This window comes from Diadema setosum, chromosome 8, assembly GCF_964275005.1.
Source record: "Diadema setosum chromosome 8, eeDiaSeto1, whole genome shotgun sequence".
Lineage (NCBI taxonomy): Eukaryota > Metazoa > Echinodermata > Echinoidea > Diadematoida > Diadematidae > Diadema > Diadema setosum.
The window spans coordinates 19,268,551-19,291,775 of record NC_092692.1 but is presented as its reverse complement, the minus strand read 5'-3'; the positions used below and the strand labels follow the sequence as shown (position 1 = coordinate 19,291,775).

The following is a 23,225-nucleotide window of genomic DNA, read 5'->3' as shown; positions in this document are numbered from 1 at the left end:
CAGGATGGCCTTGGTAAAGCATGGACCTATGAAAACATCAACAAAATTCATCAAAGAGATCCAAGGGCAGGTAATGTTTTCAGTTAGAGGCCATGTATTCAAAGACCTCGCAGAGCATTTCTGTGAGCAGAACCTTGCCAGTGAGGATGATCACGGGTACCAGCTGGTGAAAATGATCAGTGGAATTTTCATGAAAACTGTTCTCTATCACCATGGTCGGCTGTTTACAGAACGTTACGTAAAGAACAACCAATGCTCAAGACGACACATACTTACCAAGAAAATCATATTTCTCGGGGAGTAATAATTTTTAACAATGCTTTCGTTTTGTAGAAAATGTAAAGCATGCATTTGCGGAAGAAAACGACCTTTACCCTAGTTATGTCTTAATGAGGTTTAAGTGTTGAAAATGTTATTGAAATAACCTAAGAAAACGGGAAAATATGCGGACCCTTCATGGTCCGCCCCAGGTGGTATCGAGCAATAGTCAGCAAACGATATTAACCAGGCACACTGCATATTGTGGCATTATGCTAGTAGAAGGAGAAGACATAGACGCGATGGAATGGAGTGAACAAATCTTAAGGCGAAACATTTTATACATTTTCATTTTACACCAATAGATTTATAGACAATGCCCTGTTTTAATGTGGAACATACCATTGTTTAGTATACCTCTGCAAAGAGTTTTATATCAATTCCCCCGCATGACTCGAATAAGTGTATAAGGGGTTGTATTGGAATCAGCGTTGTGGTCGGGCGGTGTCGCGAAAACTCTACAGTTTTGAAGTAATTTAGTATGGTAAATGATAACATTAAGGTTCAGATGTGCAACACATTTTAAGTTGTTTTGTTTGAGAAAGTGTTACCATGGTAACCACAACTTTCCCAAAACATTGTCGAGCGAACAACTGCCAGAGTTCTAGCAATTCATTTCATATTTGGTGTGTAGACCTATAATGATCTTAAGTGTGGTCATACAAGAAACTCTTGTGTTTGTACCAGACAAGACGTTACCATAGTTACTGCATATGCTCTTAATAATCTTGTGGAGAGAACTACTTCCATAAATCTATATCAATTGAAATCAATTTTGACGAACATTATTGCATTGTGGTATAGATGTAAAGACCCGAGATTGGGACTTTGGGAGATGAACACATTGCCGTATAACGCTGGGCGGGCGGGCGGGGGCATCAGGGGCGGTGAATTTCCTACCGTTTTAGATTGAAAAGCTCTCGAATTTCACCAAAAGAGTGCACCACATCCTTTATTTTCCTATAATATAAAAAGCGCGCTCATTGCTATCTCGGTAACTACTCTAATTCGTTCCTTGAATATGCAAATGTCATTCCCTCACAACTGATCATTCTACCTACATGTGTATACAATATTTATTTCTGTGGGCTTGGCCCGTGGCCCTACAGCTTTTCGCAAATGACGTCACAGATGAGATTTTGTTTTGATAGTCCGCCCTCTGACGGTGATATGTTTTTTAGGCCTCTCGCGCAAGGGCCAAGCTAGCTCCGCGCACTCACAGAACAATTGCACAGGGCGTATGAAGAGTCCGCACTCTAGCAGTCACTGGGGAAAATCTCTTTGGCCAACAGATACTGTGGATATGGATATTGATGAGTGAGACGAAGACATCGTCTCTGTCTATGATGAGGAAGGGGATTTGTGTGCTTAAATGCATGTAAGAAGGAAACTGCCATGAGATGCTGATGATGCCAGTAATTGCCAATAGTTTGCCAATTGCCAATATTTTTATTGTTGATTTTCCTTTCAAGTCACAATTCGAAAGAATAATGGAAATGCCATGAACACAATGCCTTTGTCTTGTTCCTATGGCTTTTTGCATTTCGTTGTTGTTGTCGGGGTTTTTTTTTTTCCTCCTGGGGGAAGGATGGAGGGAGGGAGGGGGTTTTAAGGGAAAATTTACATTTTGTGGACTTTATCTGAAATAACCTAAGCCGCTTCACATGAAAGGAAAAATATGCTGTCTATATATTATATGGCAGAAGAATACTGTCCGATTTTGTTAACCTTTTAACTTCTTTGCATATTACTGCATACCGCTAAAGCCTCAGCCCATATGAAGCATTCTGTTCACATGCATGTTGTCAACATGATTATTGTGCATACATACTATTGTGTAAACAATGTTAATGCCGAGGAAGAATTTCATTGGTTTAACTACAGAGGTGTGTAGAGATTAAACAGTTGTATTCCTGACAGATTGATAAACTACCGACAATAATATAGCTCTACATGAATTTCTTTTTCAATTGATCCATTTGATTTTCACCTGTTATGCACAATGTAACTGTCAGGCAAAAGTAAAGCAAGACAGACTGACATACTGTAAAGCTACTCAGAGTCTAAATGGATATTGTTCATGAATAGTCATAGAGACAAAAGGCTTTTACAATTTTTAGTGTTTGCATTAACCCTGGTTTTATCATTTTCTGTTTTTTTTTTAAATCACGTGTCAATCAAAGTGTCAAGCACATTCATACTCTGCAAGTGTTAAGTGTTATTCACACACGTTGAAACAGTGAAAGTAAAATGTTACAATTATAAAAATGATAAAGTGCATTATCTGAAGTTGGTGCAGACGCAAGCGTTCAAGGAACAATTCGGGGCTATTGATCCTGATGACCCTGAAATCGCAGTTAGAGTGGGAGAGTTTGGAGATGCTGTTTCACAAGAGAGATGCCAAGTTTACACTTCATCAGTTTCATGCAAATCCAAGTTACAATACAAGCCAAGATAATACAGAAGCAATGGGACAATAAGTACACAGCTCACAAGGCTGCAAGGATTTATGCCAGGGAGATTTGTCAGCAACACCCCATGGCTGGACTACTGCCGTCATTTTGACGCTTGCGTGCAGTGTTGAACAGATGGAGGGACATAGAAGCAGATAATGTTCAAGTTTCCAGTATGTGGCTATGGCCGTTCTTCATATTGAGAAGCTTAGAGAGATGTAAGAACAGTACATCATACAGAGCTGACATTCACATGTACTCACTGCAGCTACGAAAGCACCTGCCGTTGCGATCTTGGGAGACACTATATGGAAGGCAGCACCAAAATCATCGTGACGAGGCCTATTACATAACCCATGCTGCGGCCTCTGCCAGGTACATGTGATAAAAGGAGGCAGAGGAAAGAAGAGCAATTCACAAGAGGTGATTAGAGAAATGCTGGTAGAATCAGCCAAATGATTGGGGAGGAGGCAGCAGCGAAGAGGAAATATACAAGATGTACATATCAAAACCATGCCACTTCCAGAGAGCAGCCGCCCAGAGTTACAGACCCACCAGTCCCTTAATCCGATGAGGCTGATCACAAGAGAGACCCACCAAAGGCCATTGCTGATGACAGCACCCCGTGAAGTCTGCAGTCTACCCATAAGAGTACAGGGACCGACCCCATTGTAGTTGGAAAATCTGTTCCTGTGTTTGCTATCAACATTCTTTTGCAAACAAATGTTCCTTGAGGTATGGACGATGGGGCTTAATTGGCCATCGAAAGTTTGTGATTGGAGTAGAATTGCCATATGGCAGAGAACATATCACATTCAATGTTCATCTCCTTACTATGTACAAAATGTCAAAATTTGGGGACCACTTCGAGCAGCCTCCGCATTTTCCTTTGAAGCTCATAATTATAGTAGGAAACTACGGAATCATTTTCATGGCACACAATATGTTCCACAGCACATTACAGAAAGTTAAAAAATCATCCTAAAAACATTTTCTTTTCTTTTTTTATCTGTCATTGTACAGTTTGTCCAGGTAAGGGATAGTCCTACTGAGGATGCTATTCAAGAGCAACTTGAAAGAGAAAGACAGTGAAAAGCAAAATTCAAGACAAATATGACAGCAGGGAAAAATATTGTTCCCAGGGCTGAGGAAAATGAATGCGTCACTATCTACCGTCAGAAGGTCAAGCATCAAAGACCAAATGTTGAAAGTTCTTCAAATCGGTCTTGCCAGCCCTGAAAAGCAATGCATAAGACAGTCAGGAGAGTGTGCTTTTCGCTGCCAATCTCATCTCGCAAGAGAAACCCTGGTGCTGCCGAACTCTTGGTGTAGAGAGTCACACCACAGAAAGGAGTATTACCGGTACTGTGGAGCAGAAGATCAAATTTCTAAATGCTACAGAAAGTAACTTTGATGAAGGGGCAGGATGATAACCTAGGAGAATCTGAGACAAGAGGATATCTTACATTTTTGTTCTTGATGACTTTGGAAGAAAGTTCACAGTTATTGATGCTAGAGGACTAAACGACCTTGATCTTGAACTGGTAATGATGTCATATATTTTGTCTCTAATGCTTTGAGTCCTTTACTGAGTCACCATGATAGGATGTTATTATTAAGTGGAGGACGATAGATTGACATATTTTTATTAATATCGTATTTCAGTGACAGTATGATGCTATAGAATGTTTTTCTTTTGATGTCACATGTGATGTGATTTCTGAGGCAAGAGTGAGTTTCAATGTGCATTAAACTGGTACAATTCAAAAACTCTATGCTAAATTGAACAGGGCTCAGGTCAAATTGGCAGGAAGACAAACTGTCAGTGGCGACTGTGTTTTTAAGGTCCATATTCACGCCGAGATCATAAGACAACTATAGAAAGTCTAATGAGCACATTAATAGAGAGAGCAAAGAAGCACAAAATAGCTCAGATAAAAGTGGAGTGACATAAATTACTTATTTTTTGGCAATGTACCATCAAATATGGATTCTTCAGATTATGGTACATTTCTGACATTATTTTGTAAGACAACATGTACACTTGCCAGAGTATCTCAATGATAGGATATGTATTGAAATAAACATGTAACTTAAAATTGTATATCAATCATGTAGATTATTTTTACTAGCAGTAGACTTTACAAGTGTATTTAGAATACCCAGTACTCATTATTTGTCATTTGAAAATATAACACAGATAGGTTATGAATGACAAGGATCACTAATACGTTAGCAACCCCCCCCCTTTTTTTTTTTTTTTTTTTTTGGCCTTTTACCATTACCCCGACTTGTTACTCGGACGGTGGTTCATCCATAAGGTAGCAATCCTGAATAAAGAACGTAACTTGTACCGGTGCAGAGCTTTCTCATCTGCTTATTCAAGCAACCGTCTGGCTTGGCTGGTCATTATGTTTCATACAGTAACAATCTTGCATAAAGAATGTTACTTGTATCCAGCACTGGAGTTACAGTATTTCTTCTACCACGTATGAGCACAGCTGGTAATCAGTACTCATCTTACAATAACAATCCTGATGAGGAAAGTTTGGTGCAGAGCCCTCTCATCTGATTACACTACAGCTGGTAAACATGTGAAAGGATTACAGTTATCGTTTGTATCCTAAATAGAGCACACTCCTGCACAAGAGTTTGGACTGAAATGTTCAATGGGCAGCTGAAGAATTGGCATTAACATACTTGTGTAGTAAATCATTCTAGCTTGCATCTTCACCACGACCAATTATGGAGCCGGCTGACGTAGCTGATTTCGTGACCGCAAAATCTGTGAAAGTCAAGCGGGTTTCTAACCAACTAGATTCGCTGATTACAGACAAGCTCGGAGCTTTCCTGCAAAAAAGTCAGCGATAATCAACATGAACTCAGTGATGTCCAAATCGCAAAAATCGAAGAGATAGATAAGGATGAGTATAAATTTCGCAAACGTGGCAACCCAGGTCGAAATTCCCATAGAAACCAGTAAAGACCTTCTACTGGTTTCTAATGGTTTCCGGATTTGAGTGGTTTCTATGGGAATTTCCAGAGGGTTCCAGTAGGATTCCCATAGAGACCAGAAGCGGATCTAGAGGGGGGGGGGGGGGGGGGGTTGGGGGGGTTGCAACCCCCCCCCCCCAAAAAAAAAAAAAAAAAAAAAAGAATCCGGGGACCATTTGTTTTTTTTTTTTCATCTTATCTTTTTTTTCTAAACTTGTAATTTTAAAGTCTTTGGGGATGAAAAATAAATATTTGGGAATGAAAATAATATTGAGTTTTATGTAAAACGAATTTGGGGATTTTCTGTCAAAATTTGGCAACTTTGGGGATTTTTGAAGTGTCGTTTGGGTGGGGATTTTGCAAAAAGATTTTTCTCCTCCCCACCACTAGAGGGCGGACTCTACAATGGAGTCAGTGATTTCATGGGGGCCGCCATTGTACCACTAAAGCCATGTCTACACCTATCCAAAAACTTGTAGTTATACTAACTACGAGCGCAAAAATGCGTTCCCCTAACCACGACAAAACTTCGATGCCGTTCACACCTACACGCAGTTAGCAAAACCTCGAGGTAAAGATAACTATGATAGAAAATAAAGGGCGCCTAGTTTGCACATAGGGTTGCGCACTATTGTGGAAAAAACTGAGCGTCCCTATTATATGTCGTGGTTAACAAAACTCCGTTCACATCTGTCGACAATCAGAGTTTAAGCGCGCTGCCACAGCGCGCTTAAACTACGCGCTTAAACCACGACAACACCCTAAGAAATCTTGTGGTGTTGTCGTGGTGTCTTCGCCTTAAGGTTTTGTCGTGGTTTTCTAAACTATCCTACCGCCTCGTTGTCAGATCATCCGATACTCCCCTTGCGCGCGCTCACAAAACAATGGTACAGGGCGTATGAAGACCCCGCACACTAGCAGTCACGTACCACTAGGGAAAATCTCTTTGGGATTTTGTGAAGATTTGACCTGGCAACGCTGAGCTGGGCTGCTCATTTCCTGGATTACTTGTTCAAGTTGTTCACTTTTTTATCAGTCTGAGTGTCACAAGCATTATGGAACCTGCAAATAGGGCAAAGAGGTTGCGGCAATCCAGTCTCACATCTTTCTTTACTGGAAGGTATGTTTGAATCATGCAAAACAGTTGGCATAGAGGGTAAATTACCATACATGGGGGTGTTACGGACGTGTTGTAATACTACAATTTGAGTAAACAAAACACATCCGGCCCGGCAGGCCTGGGGCGCTGCGCGCCCACGCTTCACGGGGAAAGGGCGCTCAGTCGCCCGACTGGTCAGTTTACAATTTGAGTAGCTGTGTATTGTACGGTGTGTGTGCAAATTCTCTGCCAGAGCACAGGCGTGTTTTAGGATTGATGAATCGCTGAGTAATCTAAGGCTAAGCCAATGGCAAAAAAAACAAACAAAGTATACAACTCTAATACTTATGCTTTGATTTCTTCTTCTATAACTATATAACAGAGGAGTTTCATATCTTCTGTAGATAGCATATCCGAGTAACTATACTTCATAATACCCATGTTTAAATGATAACCGGGGGGGGGGGGGTAGTAAGTACCAAATGCCATTTAGAAAATGGGTAGTGGGTATGTGCCGCTGAGTTGCATCGCCTTTTTTCGCTCGAAGCCGTTCCAGTACATCACACTTTTTTGTCTTGTAGATGAAAAAATACGAAAAAAAAAAACAACGTTCCAAAGCATGCTGTTTTTCCTTGTCAATGGAAAAAAAAAAGAAAGAAAAACTGTTCCAAAGCATTGTGTTTTCCTTCCAATTTGCCATTCCGGTCGTTCCAATGCCCCCTATTTTTCATAGTATCCCCTTGCCGATGGCGATGCCCCTATTCTTTTTTTTTTTTTTTTTTGCCAGCGGCACTTGCCTACCACTTTTTGGGCCAGGTATTCCTGCCCCCCCCCCCCCCCTGCCGGGTATGATACCTGCTGTACTGATTTTGACTAGTTTAAGTTGAAATTGAATCAATTATACTTGGGCATATTTAGGAAAGTGATCAAACTGCCATTAACATTTTTTTTTTTTTTTTTAGAATGTGAGTAGGAAAATTTTAATGGCCCGTTCGGTCAGTAGAATAGAATATCAATTATATTTGCATTTCCAAGAGCTCCATATGAACTTTTTTGGCAGTTGCCCTTTTGGGCCACAAAAATTAAGTAATTTTATTTGCTGTAACAATGATTAAAAACTATATTTTCTCATTAAAAAAAACAACATTTAACAAATGTTGTAGTTTGCAGGATTAGTTCATCATTTACAGGATTGGTCATGATAATGAACAGGTTTAGTAAATAGTAGCTATTGAAGTTACTGTTTTCACATCCTTTATACAGGTCTGAGAGTGATGATCACAAAGTGGCTTCTGATCAGGGTGATACAAATACCAGTGGTGACAGTGTCCTTTGCAGTGATGAAAGTCCTAGTTCTGCTGGTGATGGGGTTGGGTCTGCTTCAGGTGGAGTCTGTAGTAATAGTCCTGATGCCAAGCCAGAGTTTGAGGAGTCTGCCATGAATGTTGATGTAATTGATGTCGGTTTGCTTGCTCCAGATGAGAAATCAAAACTCTCGGACACAAAAAATGTTTCAGCTCCTGACAAACCATTTCAAGCCTGACAAGAGCAGCATGCTGGCATTCCAAGAAGTTAGAAAGGGCGGCAACAATTGGAAAGTTAGCTTCCAGATTTCCTGGCTTGAAGAGTACCCATGGCTGGTATATTCACCATCACAAAAGGGTGGTTTCTGCAAATACTGTACCTTGTATGCAAAGAGCAACAAGAGTCCGTTTGGAGGTCTAGTGAAAGTCCCATTCACCAAGTTTGCTCGTGCCAAGGGCAAAGATGGCATCCTCACCAACCATGCTGCCAACATGTACCACAAGCAGGCTACTGACACAGCAAAGGCTTTCATCAGCACTTACCAGAATCCTGAGTCTAGAATTGACATCAAACTCAGTTGTGAGGCTCAGCGACTATCTGAAACCAATCGTCACACTCTGGTCGAGATCGTGGAAACAATTCTACTACTGGCAAGACAGGGTTTGTCCTTGAGAGGACATAGAGATGACAGCACAGCCAACCCCCTAATTAACAGAGGGAACTTTCTGGCTTTACTGGAACACACAGCTGCCAGGGATCCAGTGCTGGATGAACGTCTGCGAAGAGGCAAGAAGAACCAGAATACATCTCTAAGACTGTTCAAAATGATATCATCCTAACAGCAGCAGAATGTCTGAAGGAGGAGCTCCTGTACCCTCTCAAGAAAACAACTTTCTATAGCATCATAGCTGACGAAGTCACTGATCCCCATGCCAACCAAGAGGTGCTTTCTGTCTGTGTCAGATTCCTTGATCTGTCAACAGCTGATCACCCACAGATCAAGGAAGTCTTCATTGACTTCATTCACCTCAGACGCGCCACTGGAGAGAAGGTGGGAAGGCTATCATGTCCGTCCTCCGCAGGAATGGTTTAGATGTGAAAAACATTAGAGGTCAGGCTTATGATGGGGCAAGTGCAATGTCTAGCAGCAATGTTGGTATCCAGGCACAGGTCAAGGCCCAGAATCCACTTGCTCTTTATACCCACTGCAGATCACATGTCTTGAATCTGGCCGTAGCTGGCTCCTGCAAATTTCAGGCATTGCGCAATGTGATTGGGGTCATTAACGAGCTGTACCTCTTCTTTCAACTCTCCCCAAAGAGGCAACGGTACTTGGAGTTTGTGCTCCAGGTTTATGCACCTGAACAAAAGGTAAAGAAGCTGAAGGGCCTTTGTAAGACGAGATGGGTGGAGCGCCATGACTGCCTGGATACCCTGGTGCTTCTGTACAAATACATTGTTACCTGCTTGCACTCCATGGTGACACCAGGTCTTTATCCACTGCTGACAACTGCACCTGAAGAAAGTGGAGAAGATGAGAACTATGAAGACTGGGACTGGGACAGAGAAACCCTGGTAAAGGCAGAGGGCCTGAGATGTTCCCTTACCAGTGGAACTCATATCAGCGCACTGGTGGTTCTCAAAAGTGGACTGCAACCGGTAAAGGCACTAAGTGTCAAACTTCAGAAGAGAGACAGTGACATATTCAAGGCGTATGATCACATTGACTTTGTCACCAAGGAAGTCCAAAGCATGCGCGTGAACATCGATGAAGTGTGGGATGAATGGTTCATTGAGTCTTGTGCAATTGCAGAGGACGTTGGGAGTAGCATCGAAACTCCAAGAACGACCAAGGTAAAGAGAAATCGAGCTAATGTTCCTGCTGATACACCAAGGTGAATACTATACCAGTATGTCATTGATATTTTCTATCATTCTTAATTCTGTGCATTCTTGACGACAATGTGCAATACTAAGGAACAATCCCTACTGACTTTAATGACTCATTATCAATAATCTAGCCGATAAGATGGGAGGCTAATGTTCGGAGGGATCATCTTTTGCTAAAAATAACCATCTTTGTTTTCTATAATTCAATTATTTGTACAGCTTGTCATTACTTTCTAGTTAATAAAGGATATGTAACAAGTAGCTCCATGTCAGTCAATAAAGAAATGGTGGATCTACCCTTCCTCAGCATGCGGAATTCTTACCATTCTCCTTGGGCAGGGATAGTTTCTACCAGTTTTTGAGTAACACGGAATTAGTATTTCTTTATTATTAAAGTTATCTTCAACAATCTCCAGTACAGTTTCAAATGCAATCATATGTTCTGTAAAGATAGTATATAACAATGATGACAATATATTGTCATTTGTTCTCTTTGGTTATAGCACATATTTCAAGAGAGCGATAGCTGTGCCCTTTCTGGATAGCTTCAGCCAAGGTCTGACAGAAAGATTCTCCCCAGAAAACCGATGCATGAGGTCCATTATGGGACTTCTTCCGAGCGTACTCCTGACTAACGCAGAGGCTCTTGACGAACAGATGCAGGAGCTGATGTTCTGGGAAGCAGATCTTCCTTCACCAGAAAACCTTAAGGTACCATTTTCTCCCAGTTTTTTTTTTTTTTTTATTCTTATGACCGTCAATATTGGGTGGGGGATGATTTTACGGGTCATGAAGGGGGGGGGAAGGATATATCCCCCATCTCCCCGGGATCATCGACGCCCATGCAGAAAACAGTTGTATACTTATGATGGCACTTGAATGTACTCAATATTAATAATTGTTTGCACCAAGAGACAGCACTGTGATATTTAATATATTTATGTTTCAGGCAGAGATTGGGAGCTGGACAAGATTTTTTCAAAACATGGACAAAGCTAAGCTTCCTGAGAACTTGGTTGACTGCCTGAGACATGCCGATGAGGACTTTTTTCCTACCATCAGGATGCTGATCATTCTGGGCTGCACGTCTCCAGTCACCAGCTGCGAGGCTGAACGTTCTTTTTCGGCACTCAGAAGAGTAAAGACATATCTTCGATATACTATGGGGGAAGAGAGGCTTGCTGGACTCACCCTCATGGCTATCCACTACCAGGCAACCCTGCAGCTAAGTCCCAACAAAGTAGTTCAGCGATTTGTGCAGAAACATCCACGACGTCTCTTCTGCCAGTCCATCATATTCGACTGAGATTTGCCAGTGAGTATCAGTGACAAGCTGTTCATAATAAAAGTATTAGGCTGACAGTGCTTATTCCAAGGTCCCCAATTCTTTGTATCTGTGTTGTCAACTGGCCTTACATTGTAGGAAAATGCAACTAAATTTTACAAATTTTCATGGGGGGTTTAATTTGGCAATGACTTCTATACCAAAAATAGTGGTGTTTTAGATGCAAGAAAACGCCATTTTCACACACAGATCCCTCGCATTACGCCACCAACCCCCCCCCCCCTTTATAAAAAGCTAGATCCGCCCCTGGAGACCATTAGATTCAACAGGTCAAAAGACCAGAACAAACCAATAAAAACCAGTAGAGTCTACTGGTTTTCAAATGGAGTGTTAAATTCAAAGTTAGACCAATAGAATCCAGAAGAAATCAGAACTGTTTAATGGTTTCAAGTGGAGAGGGAAACCTGTAGAGAACAGTACAAACCAGAAGAGTCGACTGGTTTTAAAACTGGGTTGAAAAAAGACAAGTCAGACCTGTAGAAACCAATACAGACCAGCATTTTTTTTTTTTTTACATGTTAAGACATTACTTGTCAACCAGTAAAAACCAACAGGTACCCGTGCAGCCTACTGGTTTGAAGATGGCTTTAAAAGAAAGGAAAACCAGTATGAACCAGTACAAACCACAAAAAAAAAAATAATGATAATGATAGCAATACAACTGGGATATATAACTAAAGATAAACGGATGGATTGCCCTGCTCAGCTCGGAATTCATGACCGTGCTGGTCTTCCGAGGGGCCAACTTCACATGAAATACTACAATAATCGTAACTCCATACAAGGAAACTAATTATACACACACTTACTTACACATAATATGATACGAACCAAATATTGATACATCAGTACAAAATCAACTCAACAACATCACACAAAAAAACTTGTGAAAATGGTACCCCCCATACCGACTGCCAATATACCCTTCCCCACCCACAGCCCTCCCCATATAACTTAATTATTAACATAATACTGGGATACCTGATCATATCACCCCGTGAAATCATAATTATTTATTGGTTTCTTAAAGGAATTACATGATGATGAAGATACTATATCCAAGGGAACAGTATTGTACATGGATGCCCCACGGTAGGCGAACATACGTCTACAATATTTTGTTCTAGGCTTTGAGGTATATGTTGCCAATTGTAAGAGTGCATATAAAATACTTGTGTAGTTTGAAAGCAATTTTCGAAAAGTTTTGGCACTTGAGATTATTGTGATTTGAAGATATTCCAGACTTTTTTTTTTTCACTTGTGTAAATTGAAACTTTGGGCGATGATATCAATCATTGTTAGTGATATTTTCTACTTTTAAAAAATCTGAATGCATTACATATTTTTGTTTTCTATCTCATTTTTATTTCATGTATACAAACTTCTGACGGTGATCAAGACCAAGGCTCATCGGAACGACTTCTTTTCTCACGAAATGACGATGACGAGGAAAGCGTTAAAGATGAGAGATCATTTCATGATCAGAATGAGAGGGCAAATTCAAGTAGCAAGCGGTATGTCTGCGAGGATGTCGGGGCAAAATATAGCTTTTGCCTCTTTTGCCACTCCCGTCAAACGAAACTCCCACGACATTGTGAGAGAAAGCACAGCGACGAACATAATGGTGATCGAAATTTCAGCTATTCCAAAGGAGGACGTCGAGTCTAGAAGACGGAAGTGGCTCGTTATTAGAAATAATATGGGGAATCACCGTCACAATCTCAGAGTTCATGAAGGCAAAGCCAACGACCTGGTGGTTCGGAAGAGGCCTCTTTCATCGCATTCAGAAAAGTGTCAGCCAAGTAAAAGGAGGAGGACTGTTGATTCCTACGTCCCTTGCAGCGATTGTCTCGGATACTTTACCTCGAAAACCTTGTGGCTACACAAGAAGACTTGCCCATATCTAAAGCCACGCACACAACCCAGGTCAGGCACCAAACATGTCCGTACGTCAAGGACAATGATGCACAATGACAACGAAGCACTTCATCCTTGCCTGAAAGATGTTATCCGCAAAATGGTCCCGGATGATGTATCTCTAATCGCTAAAAATGACAGGGATATTTTAGCGGTGGGACGCAGCGTGGTCCTCAAAAGTAACTCATCGCGAAGATGCGCAAAAGCCAGAGAGGTCATGAGGACCCTTGCGAAAACATTGATGAAGGCTCGCAAGCTCAACAAAAAAATCGTGAAAGCCAAAGACCTGATAAGACCGTCCTCATTTGAAACAGCGATGAAATGTGCCATCTCCCTGGCGGGGTTTGACGAGGAAACCCAGTGTTACGACAATTACTCAACGGCGCTCAGGATCAGGTTCGGTCTAAACGACCTCGCGATGCACGTAAAAACATCTGCATCAAAGAGGGTCTGCCCGAAAAGGTTACGGAAGTCGACTACTTTGCCCATCTTATGAGCACTGAATGGAAGTGCCATATCACGGCTCCGGCACTTCGTCAGCGACAGGAGTTCTCGCGGAAGGCTCCAAAACGGCTGCCTCTCACAAGAGACTGCGCCAAGTTCCATAAGTTTCTCGATGAAAAAGAAAAAGAAGTGAAGACCAGCCTGCCGAACGGAAAGATGACTTGCCAGCAGTACGGTGAACTCGCTTCAGTGACACTTGCACAAGTTGTGCTCTACAACGGAGAAGACGGGATGAAGTTGAAGGTGTCGAAGTGTCCGACTTCATCAGCCAAACCACAGAGAAGCGGCCTATCCAGGATGAAATAATGGAGTCTCTCACAACATCCGAGAGACTTGCTGTGAACAGATTGACCGTACTAACAGTAAGGGGTAAGAGAAGAAGACCAGTTAGTATTCTCTTGCCACAGCACTTAAAAGAGAGTATGGATTTGCTAGCCGACTTCAACGCAGGAAAGAAATTCCTGTTTGGGAGAACTTCTCCCGAGGCTACAACACCTCTTCGCGCATCGGAAGTGGTAAGAAATTTGGCCACACAGGCTCAACTGTCGCATCCTGAGCACATCCGCTGCACTAGGCTGCGGAAGCACTTGGCCACAGTTTCACAAATCCTTGGTTTGAAAGAACATGAACTCGAGCAGTTAGTGAATCACTTGGGACATTCCATCAACATTAACAGAGAGTTCTATCGTCTTCCCGACGAAACGATGCTGCTGGCCAAGGTCAGCAAGGTACTGACCCTTGCTGAAAAAGGAATGATCCAAAACTACAAAGGCAAATCCCTCGATGAGATCGAGACCAAATGAGACTGAGGCCGGTGATGAATATGACGATGATGATGACGACGAGCACAAGGCAGAACGTACAGCGAAGTCTCTCCATGCGTCATTCAGTTGGACGCACCCCGATGATTTCGAGGATTAAGACGAGAGCATCCCTGCGAGATCAACCAAAGTCAAAGGCTCCTTATCACGTCAGCAGGCCGGTAATGACGAGATATTCAGAGCATACACGAGGTGGAACGCTAAGGAGGAGAGGTATCTCACTAGCCAGGTCGAGGTGAAAAAAAAAAAAAAAACTGCTCGACTGCAGGAGAGTCCCCGGTGTGTTCAGAGCTGATTAGAAGAAGGAATGGACTTCTCGACGGAAAAAAAAAAGTGGACAGATGTAAAAAACAAAGTCCACAACATGAACAATTCCCGAAAGTCCGGGCTGAAAAGGGTTGAAATGCTGCCGTAGATGCAGGATTCGTCACCTGGACGCCGCACAGTGGTGTATTTCTCGCTGATGAAAGCAAAATCTAACTGTGTGTGAATGAACTGATTCATTATTTTGACATTCCCATCCTTTACAGAACGTTTGCGTGCCTGTGAAAACTTTGCTTTGTCTCTTTTTAATTTTCAAGTTACAATCAATTCTTTGAATGTGTTACCATGGTAAGTAACAACATCTTTTCACTAAGAAGTATACAAAAATATTGTGGATTTAGCTAATTCCCTCAGTGTTTGGCCGGTCCCCGAATAGTACATATATAATAACTCCTAATTTGGCACGTGTGACGGATTAAAGGAAACTGGAAGATAAGTCTTAAGTGCAAATTTATTCTTACATTGTTGACAATGTGTTACCATGGTAACAACATTTTTTCACAAAGAAGTATACACAAATATTGTGGATTTAGCTAATTCCCTCAGTCTTTGGCCGGTCCCCGAATAGTTTATTGGATCCCAACACAAACACACTGCGCTGACACAAACTTTACTCTAGGGACCAGTTATATTTAAGAAGAAAATATAGACTTTAACTCTTTTCGCTAATATGTTGTGCTGAATTTAGTATTTTGTGTTTTTTTTAGACAAGAAGTGACTTTGATTATCTGAAATGACAGGCCGGTCCTCGAATTGTACCCTATATCACAACACAAACACACTGCGTTGATGCACACTTCAATCTAGGGCCGGTTATATTTACCAAAAGATTTTTTTTTTTTTTTTGGGTGTATTTGACACTAAATTTGGCATCTGTGACTGCTGTCAGAGGTAGAGAGTAAAGACATCTTTTATGTCACTATCAAATGCGTTGCCATGGCAACGGCAGCTTTTCATTAAAATTGTGGATCGAACTACTCTTTTTATCTTTTGAGCAACTACATAATAACTCCTAATTTGGCATGTGTGACGGATTAAAGGAAACTGGAAGATAAGTCCTAAGTGCAAATTTATTCTTCCGTTGTTGACAATGTGTTACCATGCTAAAAAAAAAATTGCACTAAGAAGTATACAAAAATATTGTGGATTTAGCTAATTCCCTCATTGTTTGGCCGGTCCCCGAATAGTTTATTGGATCCCAACACAAAAACACTGCGCTGACACAAACTTTAATCTAGAGACCAGTTATATTTAAGAAGAAAATATAATATGTTGTACTGAATATAGTGTTTCAAGCTTTATTAGATGCGAAGTCAGTTTGATTTTGTGAAATGACTTACCGGTCCCCACATTGTACCCTGGATCCTAACACAAACACACTTTGCGGATACACACCTCAATCTTGGGATCGGTTATATTTTACTCCAAAAATATAAATTTTAACTCTTTTTGCCAATATGTTTTACTGAATACAGTGAAACCCCATTATAACGAGTTCGGTTATAACGAGGAACTGCTTATAACGAGATAATCGCGTCGGTCCCGTTTTCCTTTGCGTGTAAACCTATGGCAGAACGAATCGGTTATAACGAGATTCCGGTTATAACGTGGACATTTTCGGTGCATCATGATAAAGAAAAACATGAGCAATTTGATCGGATACAACGAGGTTCCATTTCTTGACCTGCCGCTTTCAAACACGCGACGAATGAAACATTGAAAAGGGAATTAACGCTATCCCCGTTTTACATAGTCTGTGTGGAACGCAATAATACACTGTACAAGTGCCCGTCCCGTCTCGATCTCTACATGTACTATCTGAAGCGGGAAGACTCGGAAACAAACATGTTTCAGTCCCGCAGTTATCCTTCTTTACCGCCCATTATCAGTGACAAATAACCGAGTACCGTTCCTTCCATGTTTCTTCTAAACCACTTAACATAATCATAATCACTCCATTTTTTTTTTTTTTTTGCGAGGTTCCATTTCTTGACTTGCCGCTTTCAAACACGCGACAAACGGAACATTGAAAACCAAATTCACGCTATCCATGTCCAATGTCTCTTTCCCGTTTTGCAGAGTAATTCATGTTTTCTTCTAAACCACGCGATAAGACACAGAAATACCTTCCGATGTTCCTACTAAGTTATTGAATGAAATCACTCGATTGTGTTTTCGCGAGATACGCGTGCGTTATAGTAGGTCAGACCACAGCGCAACGAGAGAAAAAAAAATACATGTATAACGCACTCAAACACTTTTGATGTAGCGACACTCGTGGCCAAAATGGACAATAATATCGGAATGCGTGTGCAAGTCATCATTTATTTTATCCTCTCCATTTTTAGTTCCAACTTCCAGTTGTTTTGCTGGCTAGTAACTATGAGTGTATACGATTAAAGCCGAAATAATTAATAAAATCATGCGATCCCTCCGGGTGACAGTAGCGTAAAAATAGTTGAATAACGCATGTTAATCAACTTGAGTTGGTGTTTAGGAAATGAAACAAACGCATTTAACAATTTGAATAGATCTGGGATTGTTCATTATCATGTAACAAATAATAATATAAGTGTGTAAGATTAAAACCGAAATATTCAATGAAATCATCACGATCCCGCCGGGTGACATTAGCGTAAAAATAGTTGAATAGCGCATGTTAATCCATTTAATTGAGTTGGTGTTAAGAAAAAGAAACAAACGCATTTAACAATGTTGAGTAGATCTGGGTTGTTCATTATCATTTAACATTGCATTTCACAATGAAGATTTTTATTTCTTTCAGAATGGTCTATGAGGTACAGATTTGAGTAACTGGAACACAACCTTCTAAATTCAACACTGTCACATATTTTTCAAGAGCGGGTGCACAAAAAGCGAAGAGATTTTCGGAAGAAAATAACGCATTTTTTAATCCCTTCGCGCGCAATGATAATACATTGTATTATAGGACTACAGCCGAAATGATTCATGAAATCATCGCATTCCCGTTGGGCACCAACAGCGTAACATACCTCGTAAGTTACGATAAACAAGGCATATAATCATGATAATCATGTTACTCTATTTGGGCTGGTGCTTAGAAAAACTTAACAAACGCATTTTATACAATTTGATTTTGTTCATTGTCATTTTACACTGTACACTGTATTTCACAAACGAAAAAAAAAAACAAAAACAACCAAACATTCTTTCAGAATGGTTCGATACAAGAGGAAGAGAAAGGTGTAGAAAGAATCACGAATATGATCCTGCCGAGTAGGCCTACTTCTCAAGACCATAATGTGCAATTATCATGCGAAGAGATTTTTGGAAGAAAAATAAAGAATTAACGCATTTCAACCCCTACTTTTTCCATCTTTTTTTTTGTATCAATTCACAAATAATTTCCCTTTATTGTCTCAATAATAACGATCCATAATTATGTAATAACAACGTAAGAAATATTCTTAAGTTTGATTGACGGGTATAACGTCGTGTTTATGTTTTTCTTTGTTTTCGATGCGTACGGTCATAACGAGGTACCGGTTATAACGAGGTAATATCGCCGGTCCCACGGACCTTGTAATAAAGGGGTTTCACTGTACAGTATTTTTAGCTTTTTTAGATGCGAAGTCAGCTTGATTTTGTGAAATGACTTAACGGTCCCCACATTGTACCCTTGATCCCAACACAAACACACTTTTTCGGATACACACCTCAATCTTGGGACCAGTTATATTTTACTCCAAAAATATAAATTTTAACTCTTTTCGGTAATATGTTGTACTGAATATAGTATTTTGAGCTGTTTTAGACGCGTAGTCAGTTTTATTTTGTGAAATGACTGCCCGGTCCCCGAATTGTACCCTGGATCCAAACACAAACACACTTGGCGGATACATACCTCAATTTAGGGACTAAAATATCAATTTTAACTCTTTTTGCTAATATGTTGTACTGAATATATAGAATTTTCAGCTTTTTTAGGCGCGAAATAAGTTTGATTTTGTGAAATGACTCACCAGTCCCCACACTGTACCCTGGATCCCAACACAAACACACTTGGCGGATACATTCCTCAATTTAGGGACTAAAATATCAATTTTAACTCTTTTTGCTAATATATTGTACTGAATATATAGTATTTTCAGCTTTTTTAGGCGCGAAGTCAGTTTGATCTTGTGAAATGACTTACCGGTCCCCACATTGTACCCTCGATCCCAACACAAACACACTTTCCGGATACACACCTCAATCTTGGGACCGGTTATATTTTACTCCAAAATATCAATTTTAACTCTTTTCGGTAATATATACTGAATGTATATTTTGTGTTTTTTTAGACAAGAAGTTACTTTATATGAAATAACTGGCCGGTCCTCGAATTGTACCAACTTGTACACACTACGAGGATACATCCCTCAATCTAGAGACCGGTTAAGGACCAAGGTATCAATTTTAACTCTTTTAGATAATATGTTGTACTGAATATAGTATTTAGAGCTTTTTTAAGGCAATTCTTTTTGCTAATATACTGAATAAAGTATTTTATGTTTTTTTTTTAGACGAGAAGTGACTTTGATTATCCGAAATGACCGGGCCGGTCCCCGAATTGTACCCTGGATCCCAACACAAATACACTTCGTGGATACACACACCTCAATCTAGGGACCGGTTATATCTAACTACAAAAATATTAATTTTATCTCTTTTCGCTAATATGTTGTACTGAATATAGTGTTTCAAGCTTTATTAGACGCGAAGTCAGTTTGATTTTGTGAAATGAATGACCGGTCCCAGAATTGTACCCTGGATCCCAGCACAAACACACTTTTCGGATACACACCTCAATCTTGGGACCGGTTATATTTTACTCCAAAAATATCAATTTTAACTCTTTTCGGTAATATGCCGTACTGAATATATATTTTGAGCTGTTTTAGACGCGAAGTTAGTTTGCTTTTGTGAAATGACTCGCCGGTCCCCGAATTGCACCCTGGATCCCAACACAAACACACTTAGCGGATATACACCTCAATTTAGGGACCAAAATATCAATTTGACCTCTTTTTGCTAAAATGTTGTACTGAATGTAGCCTTTAGAGCTTTTTTATACGAAAAGTCACTTTGATTTTGTGAAATGCCTGGCCGGTCCCCGAATTGCAACCTGGATCCCAACACGGTCCCCACTTCTGTGAAATAGTTTACACCGAAACCCGGTCCCCGAATTGTACCCTCGGTGCGTATGTGTGTGTGTGTGTGTGTGTGTGTGTATGTGTGCGTGCGTGTTGTTGTTGTTGATGTTGTTGTTCTTGTTGTTGTTGTTGATGATGTTGCTACTGCTGTTGTTGCTGTTCTTTTTTTTTTATCCAGAGGTCAAGCGTTATGAGTCATACCGTCAATAGATCGGGTTAATATCTTATTTTAATGATGTAACTGATGACAAAAAGAAAGTGGCTAAAGTTTTACGTAGTAATGGGAGCTATGGGTAATTATGTAGATGTCTGGTAGCATAAAAAAGGAGGGGAAGGTGGCAGGACTGAAACTGAGTGAATAGATGAGGTATTGACATGTCACTACGATCCTACACCATTAGCGATGCTTGAGAAATACATCAATTTCTACCAGCGGAATCAGCATGTGGCCAGAGAGTAAATAATATACTGCCACTATGGGAGAATATTGAAGAAGGTGACCGAGACATACGTGACGTTTAAAGACGTTCAGGAGCAAAGTTTTTTTGGGATAAATTCGTCTGTGGATTCGCTGCCAAACATACTTACGAACGTCTTCTGTGAGATTACAATGTTATGATTATAAAAAGTCACATTTCCCTTTAATATGGAAGCAGCCAGTCGAAATACAGAAGTACTGAAGACCAGTAACCAGTGGAACACTTCTGCTGCTTTAGCACGTACGTGCATGAGTGTCTGTTGCGGGAAAATTGGGCCCTTAAAAGGCAGCGTAGATATGAAAAATCTAGTTGTGACATTTGACATCGCAAGGGTCACTTAAGACAGATAAAGTCATGAGATACATACAGTAGTTCTAGCATTAGCAGGTCTAAAATTGAGAAAAGAACATCTCGAAAAGTTACATACATAGTAGCAAAGGAAACATTTATGATAAACAACAACAATAGAAAGTCTAAGGTAATGGGTGTGAGTCATGTTGAGGGTGACAGAAAATTCAGACTCGGGGCCACAAATACAGATAAATATAATTTACAAAGTAAGAAAAATGTAAAAGTCTAATGTGGCTCATGGGGATTGTAAAGATGAAAAGTATGTCAATTCGAAAGGAAGTATAGATACTGGTTGTGGAGTCTATTAGTAAGTCCTTTGATCATGACAGGGAACTAAAGAAGAATTAGAAGGTAGAAAGACCCGACACTCGGCTCGAGACATTTATTTGCTGGATTTTTAATTTTGCGCATTAACCTCGCATAGTTTTCGCAGAGTTTTCGCATGCCAGGGGCATAGTCTACGCCTACTCAACAGGTGGTCAAGAATGATGGTCACAATACGATCTAATCACAATCCGTATATACGTACATCATGGCGCCTATAAGCTGCGCCTCTTCTGACGACAAACCTACAATGAAGCAGAACTTTACAGTTCAAATAGAACCTCAGCAGGGGAAGGTGAGCCTTTGCAAGGTAAACCCTTGCAAGGTAAGCCCTTTGAAGGTGGGCCCTTACAAGGTGGGCCCTTGCAAGGTGAGCCCTTTCAAGATCTTGAAAAAAAAAAATGCATTAGGACAGGCCAAGAGGACCACAAGGGACGAAGAGATCTCCTGACGACAAACCTACAATGGAGCAGACCTTTACAGTTCAAACAGAACCTCAGCAGTGGAAGGTGAGCCTTTGCAAGGTAAGCCCTTTGAAGTTGGGCCCTTGCAAGGTGGGCCCCTGCAAAGTGAGCCCTTGTAAGGTGAGCCCTTGCAAGGTGAGCCCTTTCAAGATCTTGAAAAAAGAGAGAGAAAAGTGGATTAGGGCAGGCCAAGAGGACCACAAGGGACGAAGAGTTCTCCTGACGACAAACCTACAATGGAGCAGACCTTTACAGTTCAAACAGAACCTCAGCAGTGGAAGGTGAGCCCTTGCAAGGTAAGCCCTTGCAAGGTACGCCCTTTGAAGGTGAGCTCTTGCAAGGTGAGCCCTTGTAAGGTCGAAGGCAAAGGGAATGGGAAGAGGGTCAGGGGGTCCAAAAAGGACATCCCAAATTACAAGGAGCTAACTGAGTCCACAGAACACGTGGCCGAATTTATCAAAGAGAGACGACAATATATTGTCCGACAAAAGAGAAAGAGAATGGTTAATAGCCGCCAAGACCAGGTTGTGGACACAAGCTGGGGCGCAACTAGATCCACCCTGCCTCAGGTGAGTACTCTTGTCTTTAAGAAAAGCTGGTCCATGTTACATATCAGTCATTGCATCTTCTCCATGATCGCTATTGAAAGACCGTAATGGTCTAAACATGGAGCTACATGATGTACTAGTAGTTCCATGGTCTGAAAGCATGCATTACACAATCTCTTTTTTTCTAGTATTTAATTGATCTCCCGACATACCATTATAACTGAATAAATATACGTACCGTCGTCTCTGCAAAGAATATCGAAATGTATATTTGCATGAAACGACTATTGTGTATCGTGATTGATTTTGAACTTTTAGGGCCTATATGATAAAAACCTACGTAATTAAAAACTTTTCTCGTTAATTTGCTTAGACATGTATGCACTTACTTCAATAACATTGTACTTTTAGGGGACCAGTGCAAGAAATTGTATGAGAACATGCAGACCCACCTGGGGAAGACTATGAAAAAAAAAGAAGAAAAAGTGGATCAGGGCAGTCCAAGAGGACCAAAAGGGACGGCAAGATCGTAACCACGTGGGAATACTTGAGAAACACATATAGTGCGGGGAGAGACTGTTGCAAGTGATACAGTAGGCAAACGGCCAGATAAACTTTCTAACTTGCATTTTTATATTTTTGTCAAACATTACACATTACATATTTCATCTGCTCCTTTTGCCTCAATAAATACATGCGTGTACTTTTAAAAGAGCATTGTTTACTGACTTTACAGCTTACAACAGGATACCTTAGTTAAGTGATTCAATGTTTTTTGAGCGTTGGTTTGGGGATTTACAGAGATTGCCCCTAATTTTTTTAAAATACTTTTTCTTGTAAATAAACATTTTCTCCCAAGTCGCTTGTAAAAAAAAAAAAAAAAAAAATATTTATTTTCAACCTCTCCCGATG

General features: G+C 40.7%; 2 protein-coding genes across 2 annotated transcripts; both read left to right on the top strand.

Moving 5' to 3' along the window:
• The first annotated feature begins 8,417 nt into the window (after positions 1-8,417).
• On the top strand, positions 8,418-9,262 carry LOC140232124 (uncharacterized). The gene is made up of 2 exons (XM_072312271.1): positions 8,418-8,955; positions 9,012-9,262. The coding sequence occupies exons 1-2, from the start codon at positions 8,418-8,420 to the stop codon at positions 9,260-9,262; spliced, it is 789 nt and encodes a 262-aa protein (XP_072168372.1).
• Positions 9,263-9,306: 44 nt separating this feature from the next.
• Positions 9,307-11,365, top strand: LOC140232123 (52 kDa repressor of the inhibitor of the protein kinase-like). Its single transcript, XM_072312270.1, has 3 exons — positions 9,307-10,064; positions 10,563-10,770; positions 11,009-11,365. Exons 1-3 carry the CDS (start codon positions 9,307-9,309, stop codon positions 11,363-11,365), a joined length of 1,323 nt encoding a protein of 440 aa, XP_072168371.1.
• Positions 11,366-23,225: the final 11,860 nt, after the last annotated feature.